This window comes from Thamnophis elegans, chromosome 3 (assembly GCF_009769535.1).
Source record: "Thamnophis elegans isolate rThaEle1 chromosome 3, rThaEle1.pri, whole genome shotgun sequence".
In the NCBI taxonomy this organism is placed as follows: domain Eukaryota; kingdom Metazoa; phylum Chordata; class Lepidosauria; order Squamata; family Colubridae; genus Thamnophis; species Thamnophis elegans.
The window spans coordinates 150191582-150210533 of NC_045543.1; the positions used below are offsets into that span (position 1 = coordinate 150191582).

At 50.4% G+C, this 18952-nt stretch overlaps 1 protein-coding gene across 1 annotated transcript; it reads right to left on the reverse strand.

The window, feature by feature from the left end:
- Positions 1 to 1108: 1108 nt before the first annotated feature.
- Positions 1109 to 16468, reverse strand: LOC116506275 (Fanconi anemia group G protein-like). Its single transcript, XM_032213923.1, has 14 exons — positions 16400 to 16468; positions 16247 to 16307; positions 16009 to 16140; positions 15739 to 15932; positions 14707 to 14860; positions 13997 to 14127; positions 10408 to 10554; positions 9563 to 9726; positions 9264 to 9330; positions 7841 to 8193; positions 7125 to 7165; positions 5474 to 5635; positions 4902 to 5025; positions 1109 to 3665 (listed from the first exon to the last, which is right to left on the reverse strand). Exons 1-14 carry the CDS (start codon positions 16466 to 16468, stop codon positions 3554 to 3556), a joined length of 1911 nt encoding a protein of 636 aa, XP_032069814.1. The 3' UTR covers positions 1109 to 3553.
- Between the last annotated feature and the right edge of the window lie 2484 nt (positions 16469 to 18952).

Below are 18952 nucleotides of genomic sequence, written 5' to 3' on the forward strand. Positions count from 1 at the left end.
GCTGCAATGGTTTCCTGCAACCCTCTGCCAGAGAAAACAGAGCTCAGGAGAGACGCACGTGGTCCTCCCGAGCTCCATTTTCTCTGGCAGAGGCCCCCTGGACTGGTCCTTTGCTGTTTCCAGGACAGCTGTTTGTTTGTTTGTTTGATTAGTTTTGTATGCCGCAAACTCCCGAAGGACTCCAGGCGGCTCACAATAAAACAGGGAAAGGGAAATAAATAAGACGATACAAAAAATTTTAAAATGCACAACATTCACAATTGAGGCGGGGCTGCCTGTCGGAACAGCCAAGACTTCGTAGCTTTACGGAAGGCCGGGAGGGTAGTAAGGGTCTCCACGGGGAGCTCGTTCCAGAGGGCCGGAGCAGCAACAGAGAAGGCTTCCCCCCCGGGGGGTCGCCAGCCGACACTGGCTGGCAGATGGAACCCAGAGAAGGCCAAGCCTGTGCGATCGAATCGGTCTTTGGGAGGTAATTGGCAGGAGGCGGTCTCTCAGGTACCCAGGTCCAATGCCATCCAGCTGTGCGGGCCGGATCTGGGCCCCGGGGCCTTGAGTTTTACACTCCTGACTTAGAGGAACGAGTCCTTCCAGAGGAAGATCAGCATGGACTCTGCAGAAGAAAATCCTGCTTCCTTGACCTTTGGGAACTGGCGCACGAACAGAGTCGGCCCTTTGATGACGCCGTTCTCCCCATCAGAGGCTGCCCAGAAAAATTAGAGCCTTGGAATAAACTTTATGGTGGCTTATGGCCTGGGGCCTGTCGAATAAAGACTACCAAACTAAGAGCAACAGGTAGAACAAACAGCCTTGGAATTAACCATGAAGATACTGAAGTGGCTTCTGCTTTTTAGGATTGGCTCTCCGCAAACAGTCAAGGAACCAGCAGTCAAGGAATATGCTGCTGATCAGCTCTTCACAGAGCAGCCCTGAAGGAAGTGGTGAAGTCTAAAAATTTTTTTGCCATTGGTTCTGTGGACGTGGCTTGGTGGGGGAACAGATCATGTGACTGGGTGGGCATGGCCAACTTTTTTCACTTTTTAAAGCATTTTTTCCTGCCTATTCGCCCGAACTGGCGGGAAAAAAATGCTTTAAAAAAGGGGGGGGGGAAGCTTCCGACGATCGCACAGCCCACAGCTGAGCCATGCAGTCCTTGGAAGCTATTCTTTACTAGTGGTTCGCAGAACCAGGGACATTCCTCCCTACCGATTCGACCAAACCAGGCCGAACTGGGAAGACGTCACCCCTGCCTGAAGGCTCTTGGAAAAGCGGTGCAGATCTGTGATATGTCTCCACCTACAAAAGATCAGAATTGCGCCAAGTCTCGCTAATTCTCTATGATCTTCTGTGGAAGCAGAAACTGGATTTGAAGAAGATGGAAGTACTGACGGTTCCGGAGGCTGATGCCAGAGAGGATTCATGGGAATATTGTGGATAGACGTAAAAGAATGGATCTTGAAACAAACCGAGCTAAATTTCACATTCAAGATGCAAGTGTTTTGCAAAGCTCCACCTTCCCTGAAGGTCCCAAATGCTTGGGGAGTTGGAAGGAGAAAAAAGCAGAGGACTCCCAGGGCAATGGCTACTCTACTGGAAGGCAGCCTTCGGGATGGAGTCTAAACAGTAGTGGAGGTTTATTAATGTAATAAATAAATAAAATGGTTATTAAAAGTGAATACTGACTTGAAACACATAATCCATCAGCCAGATTTACTGATGGAAGGTTCTGAGGGGGTTGCAGAAATTGAGAAAACACAAATACAGGGAGTCCTTGATTTACAACTATTCATTTAACGAGTTTTTGAAGTTACAACTGCAGTGACTTAGGCTCAGTCCTCACACTTATGACCATTGCAACATCCCTACATTCACGATCGCAATTTGGGCAATTGGCAACCAGCATATATCTGTAAGGGTTGCTGTCTCCCAGGATTAAACAAAATCCTCATTCGCAACGTTCCCAACTGACTTCCTACAAGTAGTCAATAGTGAGCCGGATTCACTTAATGACGTGATTCACTTAAGAACTGCAGTGATTTGTTTAACAACCTTTTATGGCAAAAAGTGTCATCAGCTGGTGAGGCTCACTTAACAACCGTCTTGCTTAGCAACGGAGATTCTGCTCCAAATTATGGTCGTATGTCGAGGACTTCCTACATGGGAAGCAAACTTTGCCATTTCTCCCTTCTTGGCAGGTGGGCTTGCTGACGGCCCTTCCTTGCCACCCTGTTTTTTCCCCCTGCTTCCCAGTTTACCTCGTAACCCTGGCCCTCTGGCAATTCTCCATCCAAGTATTTACCCAAGCGCAATCCTCAGCTTTCTCGAGATTAGTCAGCTGCTGCCATCTGCTGTTTGCCAGTCACCGCTTAGATAGAAAAAAGGAGAACGAGGAGACGTGACCCAATTGTAAAAACAGAAAACCATGTATTGCATAGAGGAAGTGGAGAGGGAGAAGGAATCAGGTGGGCTCAGCCAATGGAGCTGAAAGAAAGGCCTCCTTTATACATCACTCCCATATGATGGTGGCCACAGACTTGGATGACTGTAATCGGGGTGTCTGTTAATTAGGGAGGTCTCTCAAGGCCAGTAATTTAGAAACATCCATGTTATCTGTTTCCTCGGGGAGGGGGAGGCACAGGGAGGAAAATACTGGTCAGGTGGGCCCGAGCTTGATGACGCCACAGTGTTTACACTGCATTCACTGCTGAGAGAGGAGAAACCTGCTGGAACTTTACTCTTCATTTTCCAGCAAGTATTGGGGTAACAGAAGTCTCCCATCACTACCAGAACCTGCCATCTTGAAACCTGATTTAGAAAAGCATCATTTGCAACCTCTACCTGAGTGAAGAGGGGTCCCAAAACGGCATAGTTTGGTTTTTAACTCCTTTTAAGCTTAACCAAATGATCCCAATAGGACTTCCATATTCAGGAAGTCTTTCTCTGTGGCACATCTCAAAGTCTTGCTTTGTCTACTACTTTAGAACGGGGCTCTCCAAACTTGGCAACTGGCTGGGGAATTCTGGGAGTTGAAGTCCACAAGTCTTAAGGCTGCCAAGCTTTGGAGAGCCCTGCTTTAGAATAAGCCGCTTTGCTTGAGCTCCACGGTTCAGTGGGTCTCATCCCAACAAGGATGCCTCTTGGCAGTTCCTCTGGCTCTTCACCCAGACTCTGGCAAGGGATGCAGAGGCGCTGGAAGCCAAGACTGTTCTCCTCTGAACTGCTGCAGGGGTTGAGGATCACATCGCCAAGGGGAGCCGCCGCGGCCTCTGCGCCTGGGGCTCTTCCCCACTTCCCGTTGAGCACGAAGCCCTCCTGAGTCATACAAGCCAGCTCCATGAGCCAGAGCATTCTGGCAGAGATATTCATGTGGGAGCAAGAGCACCCTTTTCTGCCATTAAGAAAGGCCACCCTTCCCACGCCGTTGCCCCCCACCCCACCCCCAGGAACTCAGAAAGCGTCACCTTCTTCCCACGGGCGACAGTGAACTCTGGAGAAGCCCTTTCGGGAGGGAGAGAAGCATCTGAGAGTAAAGCTGGCAAAAGAAGCCACCGTAGCATTAAAGCACCTGGCCCTTCTCCCCGAGGTAGCTTTTTATATCCTTGGCAAAGGATTCCCTGCGAGGAAACTCCGTCTGTTTCACGCACGATCGCAGGTAGAGTGGGGGAGATCTGGAACACAAAAGGAGGGGGCGGGAGGAGCATCAAAAGTTAGCAGGAGACTGCCATGACCAAGGATGGAAGCTCAGCCTGCACACACACCCCTGCCCCACCCCACCTTCTGCTGCAGAAAGCACAAGGCCAAAGCCGGAGAGAGGAGGGAAGGAAGCTCTTCCTTTCAGGTGGGGGCCGCAGTTCTACAGCTGTTCATGCCCAGAATTATGCAAGCATCAATCAAGTCAGGATACTTGACAAAAACGCCTTCCACTCACAACACACAAGACAGGCCCAACCAGAGTTTCCACTGGGAAACTCTCACTATCTCAGATCAAGCTAGATTCAGCAAGGGGCTTGCTTGAAGCTTGTCCTCCCCACACATCACCCACTGACAGAGACCCAGGGGTAAATCTTGTTTATAGACCATTTAAAGTCTAGGAAGAAAATCAAGAGCCCAGCGGACGGGCTCCCCAACAGCTGTCACTCGGATTCACAGGGAACAGGCAATAAATCCTAATCAAGGAACCAACCACTCCCAAACCTGGCAGGGCAAGCTACTCTGTATAAAGAGCCAGCACATCCCCCTACCCCTTGGGCTGATGAGATTACCAAGCCTGGTCATGAAATGCCTACAGCAAAACAACCAAGCTCGAAGAATGTCAAGAAACCAACACTTCATCCGTTTTATATTTCCTATGAGCTTGGCACCACCAGGAATTTCCAGGGAGGGTTAGGGGTTTGGTGTAGCGGACAAAGTGCTGGCTTAGAAACCAGGAGACGGTGAGTTCTAGTCCTGTCTTTGGCATGAAAGCCAGTTGGGTGACTTTGGACCAATCACCCAGGAGACAGTGAGTTCTAGTCCCATTTTAGCCATGGAAGTTGACTGGGCGACTTTGGGCCAGTAACTCTCTCTCAGCCCAACCTACCTCACAGGGTTGTTGCTGTGGGGAAAATACGAGGATGTATGTTTGCTGCCTTGAGTCGCTTATATCTACCCAGGCGAGGTTAAAAAAAAATCCAAGAACATTTCCCCCCATTGTAACCTTGTCTGGGTCACCAGACAGAACAGCAGAAAATCCCAGGAGAAATGAAGGGTTTGTTTTGCGTGTTGGTGGCCAGGAAGCAGAACTGGACCCCAAATGGGGGCCGTTTAGGTGAGGAGTGTGAGAAAGAGACTGGATGGAAGCTCCACAGATTGAGTTTCCCTAGAGGGGCTTCGGGGACAACGCTTAGCCCAAAGGACACACACACCTGCCTGCGTTTCCCCCCATCAAGCCAGATTCTGATGGGAACTTCGGCCAGTGCGCAACCACCTCCTGCTTCCGGTCAAGTTTCCAGAGGGTGTGCAGTAAGTACAAGGTAGAGGCGCAGCTGTCTGTGAGGCAAAAAAAGAAGAGACTGTAGGAGAAGGGATGGCAGAACCTGGAGGTGGAGTGAAAAGAGGGACCAGCCTAGAATCCCCACATAGCCATAAAGGAGGCCGTCCTTGACTTCCGCTGATTCCTGTGCATAGGCATAACTAGCAATAAGCCAGTTCCACTGGACCTTCACCTGTGTCCTGGTCTTTTCTTTACTGACAAGAGATGTGACCACACCCGACCTCTCAGGTGGCAGCCTCATCTCCTCCTCACCTTGCCCATGGCTTTTGCCACTTCCCCTGTGAGAAAGGGGCTCATCTCATCTTGCTTAGACTAACCCAGATTCCGTGGCCTTCGCCAAGTCCACCCCCACCCCAGGGACACACAGAAGATGCTCTTTGTGTGGTACGTCTCCCTTGCCAACCCAGCCCGAAAGACTCTTTCTAACTTCCATGCTGCAGGTACCTGGAGAGACCTGCAGGCTGTACTGAAAATCCATCAACGCTTCTTTGAACCTCCCCAGCTCCAGAAACTGGATTCCTCTTCCTGTCAAGGCCAGGAGTCTGATTTGGGGGAGTAGCTCTGCTTCAGGTACGGCCATCTGCTCTCCTTCTGGTTCAGCCCTGCCTGGCGAGAGGAAGAACACAGCGATCCTTGACCACCAATTCTTCCATTTTGCAAGGACAGCCAGCTCTCAAACGAAGTCACTCCAGGGCAGAGTTAGCAAAAAGGGAGCCCCCGGGCCACGTGAAAAGCACTGGAAGCAGAGACCTCTCCACTGTCTAGTACAGTGTTTCTCAACCTTGATGACTTTAAGTCCTGTGGACTTCAACTCCCAGAATTCCCCAGCCAGCTGTTCCCCAGGCAGCTAATATCTATGGAATGACAGAAGTAAAATTCAAAACCATGTTGCCAGATTAGAGCAAGATTCCCCAAACTTTATAAATGAGGGATAGTTTTTACCACTAACTTTTTGTGGCCTTTCTCTGCTACTTTACATACGTACAAAGAAGACAAATGGATTAAAAAAAAACATTTTAAGGATTTGGACAACTAATTTTGGTTGGAGGCTCCAGAGAAGCCACTTTCTTCCTCCTCTCTTTCAGGAAAGTTAGTGAAATTGTGGCTGTGGAGTATTTCTGTTTGCTTATTTTATTTATCCAATTATTTATAGATCACCCAGGGAGGGAACTGGTTTCTGCTTTGGTCTCACCCCTTCTTGGGCACACCACACCCAAATTATATTTCAGAAGGTTCCAGAGAAAGTGGAAAAAGGCTCAGAGAAAGGCAGTCAAATTCACGAGAGCAGAAATAAACCCATGAAGAGAGACTGAAGGAACTGGGCACCCTTAGCTTTGAGAAGACAGAGAAGGGACCTGCCAACCCACTTCAAAGACAAAGGGTCCTCATTTAACAACTACCCATTCAATGACTATTCAAACTCATAGTTATGACCAGTCCTCAGAGTTCTGGCTGTTGCAGTGTCCCTATGGTGACGTGATTGAGATTCGACACTCCGTTTTACAGTGAAGCATGGCCACACGGGATTGTGATTTCCGACATTCTCTGCCAGATTCCCACAAAAACGTCATTGGGGAAGCCGGCAGGATGTCAGAAGTCAATCGTATGAAATCCTCCCTCAATGATGGCAACTAGAATTGTTATTCCTATGCAGAGCGATCACCTAACATTGCACTGGCCATTCTAGTCTCAATTGCCATCATAAACTAGTAATTACTTATACGTGAAAAAGTATCGGAAAGGAAGGTCGAGGTGTTTCCTTGGTCTTCCCAGAGTGCACAACACAGAGGATGGATTTAAGTGGCAAGAAGGCGGACTCCAAATCAGTGATGGGGAAACCCCCTCTAACAGCAGTTCAATAACAAAACCAGAAATGGAAGGTTATCCATTATGGGTGGGCCCAAATTTGGACTCTTGCACCGAGTAGTGTGTGTATGGGTAGGGGTGAGTGCGGTCACACATTCCCTCATGACCTGGATCACCTAAATTGATCCTTCCAATCCTGTGATTCAGGTGAAGCCATTTCCTCTGGAAAGAGCCCAGGAACCAAGTCAAGAGGGAGGCAGAAGCAAGCAATGAAGACCTCTGTCCATACCTGTGCTGACCAGATGGATTCTCAGGAGATCATTAAGACACCTGTTGGAGAAAGGTTGAAGTGCCATCATTTCTGTGCTGCTAGAAGGATCCATCCAGCCCCAAAGGAGGACAGGAACCCTATTTTGCTACCTCGGAAGAGGCCTATGAGGGTCCTTTTGCTAGGTAGAGAAAGCAAGTGGGTTTTCAGAGATTCCAGAGGAGGCTAGAGGTTGGGATGAAACCTTGACTATTTCTCTGGCTCTCGGCCACAATCAATGCATGCAGGGCAAGTAGAATCAAAGGAAGGAAATCATATTCAAAACAGGGGAGAATATGTGATATATTCTACACAGCTCTATTCCTTCAAAGTATGATCCAGGACACTTAGCAATAGCAGTTAGACTTATATACCGCTTCGTAGGGCTTTCAGCCCTCTCTAAGCGGTTTACAGAGTCAGGCATATTGCCCCCAACAACAATCCGGGTCCTCATTTTACCCACCTCGGAAGGATGGAAGGCTGAGTCAACCTTTGAGATTTGAACAGCCGAACTGCAGTCAGCTGAAGTAGCCTGCAGTGCTGCACTCTAACCACTGCGCCACCTCGGATCACTTGTGGGACTATTCCTGACTCCACAAAACGAGGCTGCTGTGCCCCATCAGCCTCTCCCAGCTGTCACAGTGCAAAAGGGAGAGGCAAACCAGTCAATGATCAGGATTCCACTGGATGCTAGTTACCTGCTGAAGCCGTTTATGGCTTCCTTGGTTTCTCCCAGCCGGGCTCTTGCCCAGCCCTGGATCAAGTGGGCGGCCGCTTGCCAGAGGACACAGCGCAGGCTCTCCCTCTGCTCTTCCAGGACAGCAGCAGCAGATTTTGCCAAGGAGGACTTCTCCGCCCCCGCGGGCTCCTTTCCAGAACTCTGGCCCAGCACAATGCAGAGTTTGGCCGGGACCAGCCTGCTTGTGTGGGAGACCACCTCTTCGCACACCACGACGGCTTCCTGGTGCCTGGCTGCCTCCTCCAGAGCAGAGGCCGCTTCCAGGAAGACCTCTGGAATTCTGGGCACAGCTGGCTCACTACACTGAGACACCTGGAAGGAGGAAAAAGCCCCCCCCCAATGAATCCCACTGCAGAAAGCAGCATTCACACATGGGAGCGAAGATAGTCGCCTCCTCCTGAATTCAGTGAGCCCACCCAAGGGCCTTGACCAGAAGATCTTTTGCGCGGGGGGAGGGGGGCACCAAATAAAGTGACGATCCAGTAGCCATTTCAACCCAAAGCTCAGCATCAGGATTCGTTTCCACACCCACATTCCTCTGCCCACAACCTTCTTTGCCTCTGCTCTTTTGAACACACAACTTACACCACAACTTCAGGTCTTGACAGGCCAGGCAGGGGTTCTGTTTAAGGGCAGCAGGACCCCTGGGAAAGGGGGGAGGCATTCCTAGCCAGCTCCCACGCTTTAAATGGGCAACCTATAATCCTGGGGAGCAACATGAGTTCATAAAGCTGTTTGCACTTATCTTTTTGAGGACTTCAGAGGTCACAGAGACCATATTTAAAGAATCTCCCTACATGTGGGGGGAAAAAATTCAGGAATCTCATTGCCCTTTTCCGACTACAGTAGTCTTTGGCTTACAACTGGCCACTTAGTGAGTAGGGAGGTACCTATGATCCAGATCCAAAGTCATCCCCACCCCCCACCCCCACCCGCGTAGGGCTCTGTCTCAGGTGCTGGGCAGCCAAGGCTCCTTCATGGCCATCCCAGCATCACTGCATTTTGCATTTACTCCTGTTGTCAGCAGAACCGTAACTCCCATGGCATTTGCTTAATGACACTTTAATAAAAACCACTTTACAACCGTGAGTTGCAAACCATCATGGGCGCACTCCATTACAGTCATAATTTGAGGATTATCTGTGGCGTGCTTTAATGAAAAGGAATCCACTGCAGCTCCCGAGGACCTTTTCATGAAACAAGAGGCTCCACCACAGCTCCCCTCCTGCAATCTGGAAGAGACTCTGAGGACCACCGGAGGGGGGGGGGTGTCCACTGGAGTTACGTTAACCCATTTGAACTCTGTCAGGGGTGAGGCATTCAAGGAAACAACTCAGGTGAGTCAGAGCCTGTAGGTGAAACAGCTGCAACTCCCTCCTCACCTGGGGAAGAGGTCCTTCCTGAAAGAGCGCCAGAAAGTCCAGGTAATGCTCTGCAGCCTCTGTTGCCCTGCAGGAGAGACACATCCCCCCACCATCAGCAGACGTCATTTCCGTGGCCTTCAGTCCCATCAGCCCTTCTTAAGCACGAAGCATGGCCCGGGGTCAGTTTCTCTCCATTGGGCTCTCACTGGGCTGTGGCTTTTCAAGGCATCCGAGAATTGGAAAGAAAAGGTTTCCCTTGAGAGGGATTTTCAGCCCAGCCCTGGGGACCTGGGAGGGAGGGAGGAGGAGGCTCTCACCTCTCTGCCTGCAAACACCTCTTGGCCAGCATGTATTTCACTCCTGATGGGCAGCTTGGGGCAAGGAAAGCAGCCGGACGGCATCCGCTGATGAGCAGCTCTGTTCGGATGAGGAAATGGGGGTCGTGGGACTCCAGGGCTACCTGTGGGGGACTCTCCAAAGCCTGGGAAGAGAAGAAAGAGGGTGAAGGAAAAAGGCCGGACTCTGCCATGAAGTTTGGCCTTGCTCAGCTACAGCAGGACTATGCTATTTGAGGCTCAGCATGTTCCTAATACCGTTCTCGTTTTATCAGATTTATTAGAACAGTTATTTCCCAACCTTGACCCCTTGAAGATCTGTGCACTTCAATTCCCAGAATTGCTGGCTGGGGAATTCTGGGAGTTGAAGCATCTTCAAGGGACCAAGGTTGGGAAACACCATATTACAACGTAATATACGTGCATCATGGATTCTGGCAGATTCTGGGCAGCTTACAGCATTAGAATAATAAAATGCCCTACTAACACTTGCTGTAGCCTCTTTCCCCTTTTTCCCAGCTGGATGGAAAAGAGAGTGGCGCAGGCAGCTCCCTCCCTGGGGAGGGAAGGCAGAGAGGCCACCGCTGGATCCTCCTCTTGAGACCCAGCAGCCTGGCCTGAACAAAACAAATCAAAGTATTGATTATTGTTAATTTTAATTTGAATTCTTTTTAAAAAAATGTGTCATTGTTAATTTTAATTGAGTCTGGGGAGATCCTATTCTTTTTAACTTTCGTAGTATGTGTTTCTTTTAATGTTGTACGCCGCCCTGAATCCTTGGGAGAAGGGCGGCATATAAATCGAATAAACCTCAAACCTCAACCCACCTGACAAAGCAGCAGCAGAACCTCCAGTTCGGCCTCGGTGAGTCCCAGTTGGTGGTACAAGAGAGCTGCTTGGTACAAGGCCGGCAGGAAGGTGCAGTCCACCTCCAGGGCCTGCTTCAGATACTGCAGCGCTGTGTGTGGCTTGCCCTGGAGGTCCAAAAGAGGCACATTCTCAGAGGGCAGAATCATTCCGAGGATCCCCGGAGCATCTACACCGGTTGTGTAAACACAACACATTAAACTGGGATAAAACAAGGCTCGGCCGCTGTGTCTCAGGAGCTTTCAGGGTGCTTCTTTGGAGCGGAAAAGATTTCTGGGGAGCTGAGGAGAAGCTGTTCTGAGCTCAGCCAGGCCATCCTTGCTTGGACGGTCCACTGGTGTCTCCCCAGGAGGGGACCTTCCGTAAAGAACCCTCAGCAACAGGGACCCTCCTATCATCAATGGGATATTCAGCAGATGCCCATCCCCCTCCTTCCCCTCCATTTGCAATCCAAAGACTGGCCAAGAAAGACCAGACAGGGAATAGCAATAGCAATAGCAATAGGTCGGGTTGCATAACAAGGGTTCCCAGGTCTCTGGAGCAACACTCCAAGAACAAGGAGGAAGGATTGGAAGCTATAATGGGCGGAGGCCAATACAGATAGTCCTTGCCTTGCAGTGCTTTGTTTAGCGACTATTCAAAGTTACAATGGCACTGAAAAGTGTGACCTTAAAAAGTGAACTTTGCCTGCGGGAACAAAATTCCAACACTTGGCAACTGACTCATATTTATGACAGTGACGGGGTTACGTGATCCTCTTTTGCGGCCTTCGGACAAGCAAAGTCAACGGGGGAAGCCAGATTCACTTAAGAACCGGGTTACTAACTGAACAAGTGCAGTGATTCACTTAACAACTGGGGCAGGAAATGTCATAAAATGAAGCCAAACTCACTTAACAACTGTCTCACAAAGGGACAGAAATTTTAGGCTCAATTATGGTCATACTGTGAGGACTGCCTGTAGAATTCAGTTATTCCTTATTTTGGGGCCACGCTTGCAAGTGGGACACGTGGCTCAAAGGGCCTCCTTTATTTCCGAAAGGAGGCAAGAGGAGGCTACTCTCCGTCAGAAAAGGCCACGTATTGTGTTGGGATGAAGGAATTGGAGCAGAGATCCTGTGAACAACATCTGGATAAGAAGAAAAGGGAGGACGACAACATTGTTGTGGATGCATCACAAACCCCCATGCCAAGGGGGGGAGGGGGGGTCAGGAAAACGACCTCCTGAATGAGAACTGAGACACAGAATAAAGGAACAGCTGGACCACCCAGACTTTCCTCCGTGGTCTTCTTAGCTGTTCCCATTTGCAGAAAGGGGTTGAAAAGACCTGGGGATCAGCATTCCTGCTCCTGCTCTTGATTGACAGGGAGGATCTGGTAGAAAACTAAGAGCAATGGGAACTCTCCACCTATTATGATCCAGGATTCTACAGAAAGAAACCCACACAGCTACGACATACACTAGATCAGGGGTCCCCAACTCCTGGCCCATGGACCGGCACAAGGGCGCGGCATCCCAGCCAATGGGCCGCACAAGCAAGCGAAGCCTCATCTGCAGGATGCAGGCAGAACCACACCCCTTCCGGTCCGTGGAAAAACCCTTCTCCGTGGAACTGGTCCCTGGTGCCCAAAAGGGAGGGGGGGGCACTGCACTCTATCACACAGAGCAATGAGATGCAGGTGCCCTGTGAATTTCTCAAATATAGGACACTGGAAGTACAGAGAAATACCTCTCTGATTAGAATCGAAAGGGGCTGCTCAGGGAACTGCTAGATATGCACAGCAAGCCTCCAAAAGAGCGAGGAGGCGACATGTATGAAGATGTAGTCACCAAACAGCTGCATTGGCAAGAAAGAAAGCCTGCAAGGCTAAAGCATAAAAGGAACTGAAGATTGTGAGAGAAGCTAAAAGCAACTGAAAAGACTTATGGGTGTGACAATAAAATGAAGAAAAAGCAAGAGAAGAGTAGTGGAAGGTTAGTAGTGATAGGGAGAAGACAGAGTTCTTCTGTCCTCCGTGCTTTGATCGTCTCCCAAAGGGGAACTGTATTCAAAGGAACTTAATGATGGCCACAATGAGGGGCTGGCAACCCAAGGACAGAAAGAGGCGGTTATAGTAGGAGCCAACGTGAACTAGACTAATTATATTCAAGAGTACTGAAGACGCCTGCAACCGATGGGAAGTGAGAATGGCCTTGGGAGACAGGAGGAAGGACTGATAAAAGAGGCAGCTGAATCCGTGAGTGGGAGCCACACTGCTAGTGTCTCTAGACACGAGAAAGAGGAAATAAACGCTTTCATGTCTTGCAAGATTCTGTTGAATGTAACCCTACAGTAAAGACAGTTCTCTGGATTACTTCAAAGGCCTAACACCGTGGATATAAACCTGGAGCCCCAGTTGTGGTATACCGCACAGTTCAGGGGAAATGCTGCCCTTGTCGTTCAAAAAGGAACAAAAGACCTGATATGACCTCTGCAGCACCCCCATGGTCACATGATCAAAATTCAGATGCCATCCAACAAGCAAATGGGGAAGCCAGATTCACTTAACAACCGTGTGACTAACATAAGAGCAACAATTCACTTTGGCAAGAAAAGTGATAAAATGGGACAAAATTCACTTGTTTCGCTTAGCAAATGGAAATTTTGGACTCAACTGTGGTCATACGGTGAAGGAGCATCTGTACCTTTCTGGATATTTATGCATTAAGTGGAAAAAAGAGGAGATCTGAAGTTGGTAATGGTAAAAGTGGCAATATGAATTTCAAGGTAGACAAAGTTCTAGACCTCGATAGGATAAACGAAGGTCCAGATACAGGAGGATTACCTGCTATCAAGTCACTGAGAGTTCTTAATTATCACAGTTTTTTTTTTTTGTGACAATCAGCCTCCAACTTGGTCTTTCAACAGTTCACCCTTCACTGCAGTAACTGAGTGCATTCCCCGGTTCACCGACAAATGCGCGACAGACATATGCGCGCCGACAAAACCGCGACGGACAAATGAGCGCAGTCAAAATCGCGTCATCAACAAATTAACAGTAATTTTTTCGATTTTATTTAACTCTAAGCCTAAACCTAAGCCTAAGCCTAACAGTATTTTTTTTTATTTTATTGTGCTTGTCATCACGCTTTTGTCGTCGCGCTTTTATCATCGTGAATTTATGGGCGCGATTTTGATGTCGCGTTTTAATTGGTGCTATTGTTGGTGCGCATATGTCTATCGCGCAATTGTCAGGTCACGCATCCCCCAAGTGCTGCTTCTCTTTCCTTCTATTTTCCCCAGCAACAGGGCAGGGACTTTACATTAAGAGGGAGATACTTTGACTGGCCACCAGGGAAAATATCCTCACTCCAACACCTATTCAGCAGAGTCACAAATTGCTTTCCTTTCATTGGAAATATCTCGGACCCCAGTGAAGGACACAACAAATTTTTGCACTGGTTGGTTTCCAAAGTCCCTTCCCATCCTTATATTTGATGATTCTCCGGCCTGGATAGTTTCTTTTTTCATTTCATCCACATTCCTTAGAACACATAAAATACCCGTACTATTTTCCAGTAGCAGCTTCCCATCAAGGTGAAGATCTGGGCGAGGACCCGCTTAGAACACAGCCCGGACAGAGCTGCTTGGAGGAAAGGAAGGGTACCATGGGGGTTGTCACCTTCCAGCTCCTGAACACCTGGAATAGACAAACAGGCATCAGAAAGTCTGACTGGGTTCAATTTAATGTGTGGCCGCAGACCGAGATCTCTGTGCCACTTATCTAAAGAGGACTACAGGTAGTTCCTTGGCTTACAACCATTATTTAGTGACCTCTCAAAATTACAACAGCACTGAAAAAAGTGATTTATGACCATTTTTGACACATGACCATTGCACCATCCCCATGGTCAAAATTCAGACACTTAGCAACTGGCTCATATTTATGACTGCCGCAGTATCCCGGGGCCACATGGTCCCTTTTTGTGACATTCTGACAGACAAAGTCAGTGGGGGAGCCTGATTCACTTAACAAACATGTTACTAACTGCAGCGACTCACTTGACAATTGTGACAAGCAAGGTAGTAAAAAGAGGCAAAGATCATTTAACAAATGTTTCGCTTAGCAACAGAAATTATGGACTCAATTGTGGACGTAAGTGGAGGACTACCTGTACTTTGTCTCTGAAATCTACGGAAGTGTTACTGGCAAAAGGAACAGAGGGGCAAAGGTGAAAGTTCAAAGGGTCATAAAGCCTGCAGAGACTCTCACATTCACCTTGCAAGAAGGCAGCTGAGGTCCACAGAATCTCTTTCAAGTCTCCGATGGTTTGTACCACCAGGGGGTCAGACTCTCCCCTTTCATGGGGGTGCCACATCTGCAGCAGGGAAAGGAGCGCACTGTCACAACCAACGCAAGGAGAGTCCGGCATCTGGAAAGAAAAGAGCAAAGAATTCTCATGCTAGAATATAGGAAGACTAACCGACCACTCCACTCCAAACTGGGAAGACGGTCAGAGAGAGAGCAACACATATCACAAATTATAATCAAGGCACTGAACATAAAGAGGGGAACGAGGGAAGCATGGACCAGGGCTGTTGTCCTCCTTGCCACCCCCTTCTCCCTGCCATTGGGTCTCCTCCTACCTAAGGCTCCTAGGGAAAAGGCAGCCTGCTTTTTTTTTACCAATGTTTGAGCTGACTGTCTGTCAGGGGATTTAATATCAGGGAAGGAGAGAAGGAGGGAAGGGGAAGGAGGGAAGGGGAAGGAGGGAGGGAAGGAAGGGGAGCAGGAGAGAAGAAACGAGGGAAGGAAAGAGGGAGGGAGGGAAGAAGTAGGACCGTTGTAAGATAAGATGGATCTATGGGATGGTAAGAAAGCAATCTTCAAGTATATTGTCAACTGTAGGGAAAAATTGTTATAAATACATATTATTAATAACAGTTATGAGATCATATAATTGTGAATGTATATATGAAATTGATAAAATAATTATATATATATGTATATGTGTATGTATGTATGTATGTATATATGTATATAAAATATATATCAGGCCGAGACCTTTAAAGGCCACAGACCAATGGCAATATTTAATGAAAGGCATCCAAGCCGGAGCCCAGCACAGAGGGGGCTATTTGGACTCCGCCTATGGGCACCTTTTAAGCCTGGCAAGGCATTTTCCTCAGGAATCAGTTCCCGGGGTCCTACTCCAGTGTAAAGCTCCCCCCTATCCAGGCTTCCCTCAGGCGGAAAGGCCCCCCCCGGCCCAAGGGTCGCAGCCCCACCGCCCCCCCTCCTCCTCCTCACCTGGGCACCGCTGAGGAGCCGCAGCAGCTCCCGGGCTCTCTCCAGCTGCTGCTCGGCCAGCCAGGAGGCCGCCTGCAGGGCAGCCAGGTGGTGCAAGGGGGCCCGGAGCTCCTCGGGCGAGGCCTGCCGGAGGACCCTCGGCCAGAGATCCCCGGAGGCGAGACCCTCCTCGGTGGCCGCACGAGCTTCCAGCACTGGCGGGGAGAGCGAGGGTCAGGGCTGGCCGGCCCCCGCTCCAGGGCGCCCGCCCCCCCACCACCCGCTCCTTACCCCGCCGGAGTCCCCGCTCGATCCAGGCCGAGGCGCGCCGGGGGCAGCCGCCGGGAGGGCGCATCTGGGCGGGCAGGGCGTTGCAGAGGACGGCCAGCTCCACGGGAAGGCTCGGCAGGGCGGCCGGGAGCCCTGCGGGGAAGCCACGGGGGGGGGGGCAGCCGTGAGGGGGAGGGGAAAAGACTCTTCCCCCCCCGTCAGCCCCTCCCCCACCGCCCCTCCCCCCCCCACCGGGCACCTTGAATCTCCCTCAGCAGCTCCGCGAACGGATCCGGGGCCGGGCCGGGAAGGCGCGTCGCCTGCAAGGGAAGCAGCAGAGCGGGACTTAGTCCCCCACGGGTCGCCCCCACGTCCCCCTCCCTCCCTGCCCTCCCGTGCCTCGGCCGCGCACCCTCCGCCAGTGCCGGGCCAGCCGGTCGTTCTCCGCCCGCCACAAGGCCAAGCAGCCGTCGCCCGCCATTCCCGCACGCGCTAGGGGCGCACGCTCCAGCCGCGTCGCCCGATTGGCCGGGACGCTTCCGTTGCCGAGGCAACGTTGACAGGCGGCAAAGCTCGAGTTCCCGCGGGGCAGCCAATGGGCGGGCCGCGGGCCGCGGGCCTCGGCCAATGAGCAGCGCGGGACGGCCACGTGCGTTCCCTCCTCGCGGAAGAGGCAAAAAAAAAAAAAAAAGGGTGAAGGGGGCTCGGGATTGGCTGGTGACAACATCGAGGTTGCCGGACGGGTCCTAAAGCCGACCGTCACTGGTTTTTAATCTCCTGAATCGAAGATGTCACACTTGGCAGCTTTAAGTCTTTGTGGACTTCAAATCCCAGAATCCTCCAGCCGGCCAGCCAGCATTCTATTGCATAGAACAGTGTTTCTCAACCTTGGCAACTTGAAGATGTCCGGACTTCAACTCCAGCGAATGCTGGCTGGGGAATTCTGGGAGTTGAAGTCCGGACATCTTCAAGTTGACAAGGTTGAGAAACACTGGCATAGAAAACAAGTCTTAAACTTCCCGTGTGTGGAGACTCTTGTAGTAAATTTATCTTTCAACAGCTTATAGGAGGCCTCCTTTAAATTATTTTGCACTCCTCCCGCAGCTTTAATTCATCCGGATGTTGAAGCAAGCAGGAAAATGCTGGTCGGTTGCAAAGAATGCCTTATTTGAGGGCTGCAAATGCCCTTGTGTGCCCATCTGACCCTTTCTGTAAGTGAAGAAGAGGGAAACCGTTTCAAGGGGACCATGTCGTTGCAGAGGCAGCTTCCGCCATTTGCAGCCCATTGACTAACTTGTGCTCATCAGTTGAATATCGAAATTCTAAATCCCCTCTTGCGACTTCTAGCCTCCTTTTTATGGCAGCCGTCCAAAAAAAGATTGCGGGCAAAGCCTCCGGTGAGCTGCCCTGGGCTGGCAGAAGGGAGCAAGACATTGCAGCAGCCACCCCAAAGGGATTGCGGAGAGAGATCCCTACCCACGAAGATTCACATTGAACCCACAATGTAATGAAATAATATGACTATCCTGCCCCTTCCAAAGAGCCACCTGTCTTTTCCATTTTGACTGCGACTCATGAGGAGAAATGAATCCGAATGGCTCTTTTCGCCACTGGAGAAACTCTGGAGAGGAGAAGGGAGCGAGGAGAGTTGCAAAGTCTGTCGACTCAGAGGTGAGAAAGGGGTGGTGGGTCCTGCCAGGTGGAAGAGATTCCGAGTCTCTGGGGGTGCTGCAGACTGAGGCCACTGACAGCCAAAAGCCTTTTTCCCCTCTGTGCTGGTTCACACTGGCTTCAGGGCTCTTTCACCTACCAGAGCCAGCTCATTGGATCTAGGCAAGGAGAAGCTCAAACTTGTTGGGGAAACTTGGCTGCATGGAGCTCTGTGTGTGGAAGACCAAGGGAGAAGCCAGAGGAGTTGAGTTGAGTTTGAGTTTATTGATCTTGTATGCCGCCCATTCCCGAAGGACTCCGGGCGGCTTACAATAAACAAGAGAAGGGGATAAATAAACAAAACAACACTTTAAAATACACAACATTCACAGTTACCGTGGGGCTGGATATTTCACACGCCCCCCTGCCTGTTGGAGTAGCCAGGACTTGGTGGCTTTGCGGAAGGCCGGGAGGGTAGTAAGGGTCCGGATCTCCACGGGGAGATCGTTCCAAAGGGCTGGAGCTGCGACAGAGAAGGCTCTCCCCCGGGGAGTCGCCAGCCGATATTGGCTGGCAGATGGGATCCGGAGGAGGCCTAGTCTGTGCGATCTAATCGGTCTATGGAGACCTCCTGCACAGAAACAGAGCAGCTCCCCCAACATTATTGCAACACGCTCTACATGGGGCTACCCTTGAAAAGCGTTAGGAGACTGCAGTTAGTCCAGAATGCGGCCGCGCGAGCGATATTGGGTGCACCAAGGTACACCCACGTTACACCTGTCCTCCGCGAGCTGCACTGGTTACCAATTGGTCTCCGGACGCAATTCAAGGTGTTGGTTATTACCTTTAAAGCCCTACATGGCTTAGGGCCAGCGTACCTTCGAGACCACCTACTGCCACATACCTCCCAGCGGCCAGTAAGATCCCACGGATTGGGCCTCCTTCAGATGCCGTCAGCCAGACAGTGTCGGCTGGTGGGCCCCCGGAGGAGAGCCTTCTCGGTGGCTGCTCCGACTCTTTGGAACCAGCTACCCCCGGAGATCCGGACCTCGCCCACTCTCATGGCCTTCAGGAAAGCTGTAAAAACCTGGCTGTTCCGGCAGGCCCCGGGCTGTTGACCTCATTGTTGAGGTCCAGCCCCGATTAGAATGAATGTATGTGATGTGACTTTAAACTGATAATTTTTCTCTTTTTTTCTCTCTTTTTTTTGTAAGCCGCCCGGAGTCCTTCGGGATTGGGCAGCATATAAATTTTGATAATAAATAAATAAATAAATAAATAAATGGCAGGGCAGCAAAGAGTGACACTTGTTGGG

Coding starts and splice junctions, on each gene's coding strand:
- LOC116506275 (XM_032213923.1), bottom strand. CDS start 16,468: ATGGCGGGCGACGGCTGCTTGGCCTTGTGGCGGGCGGAGAACGACCGG. Junction 16,141..16,246: donor GCTGCTGAGGGAGATTCAAG/GTGCCCGGTGGG, acceptor GCTTCCCCGCAG/GGCTCCCGGCCGCCCTGCCG. Junction 8,194..9,263: donor AGGAAGGACCTCTTCCCCAG/GTGAGGAGGGAG, acceptor TCCTCCTTCCAG/GTGTCTCAGTGTAGTGAGCC.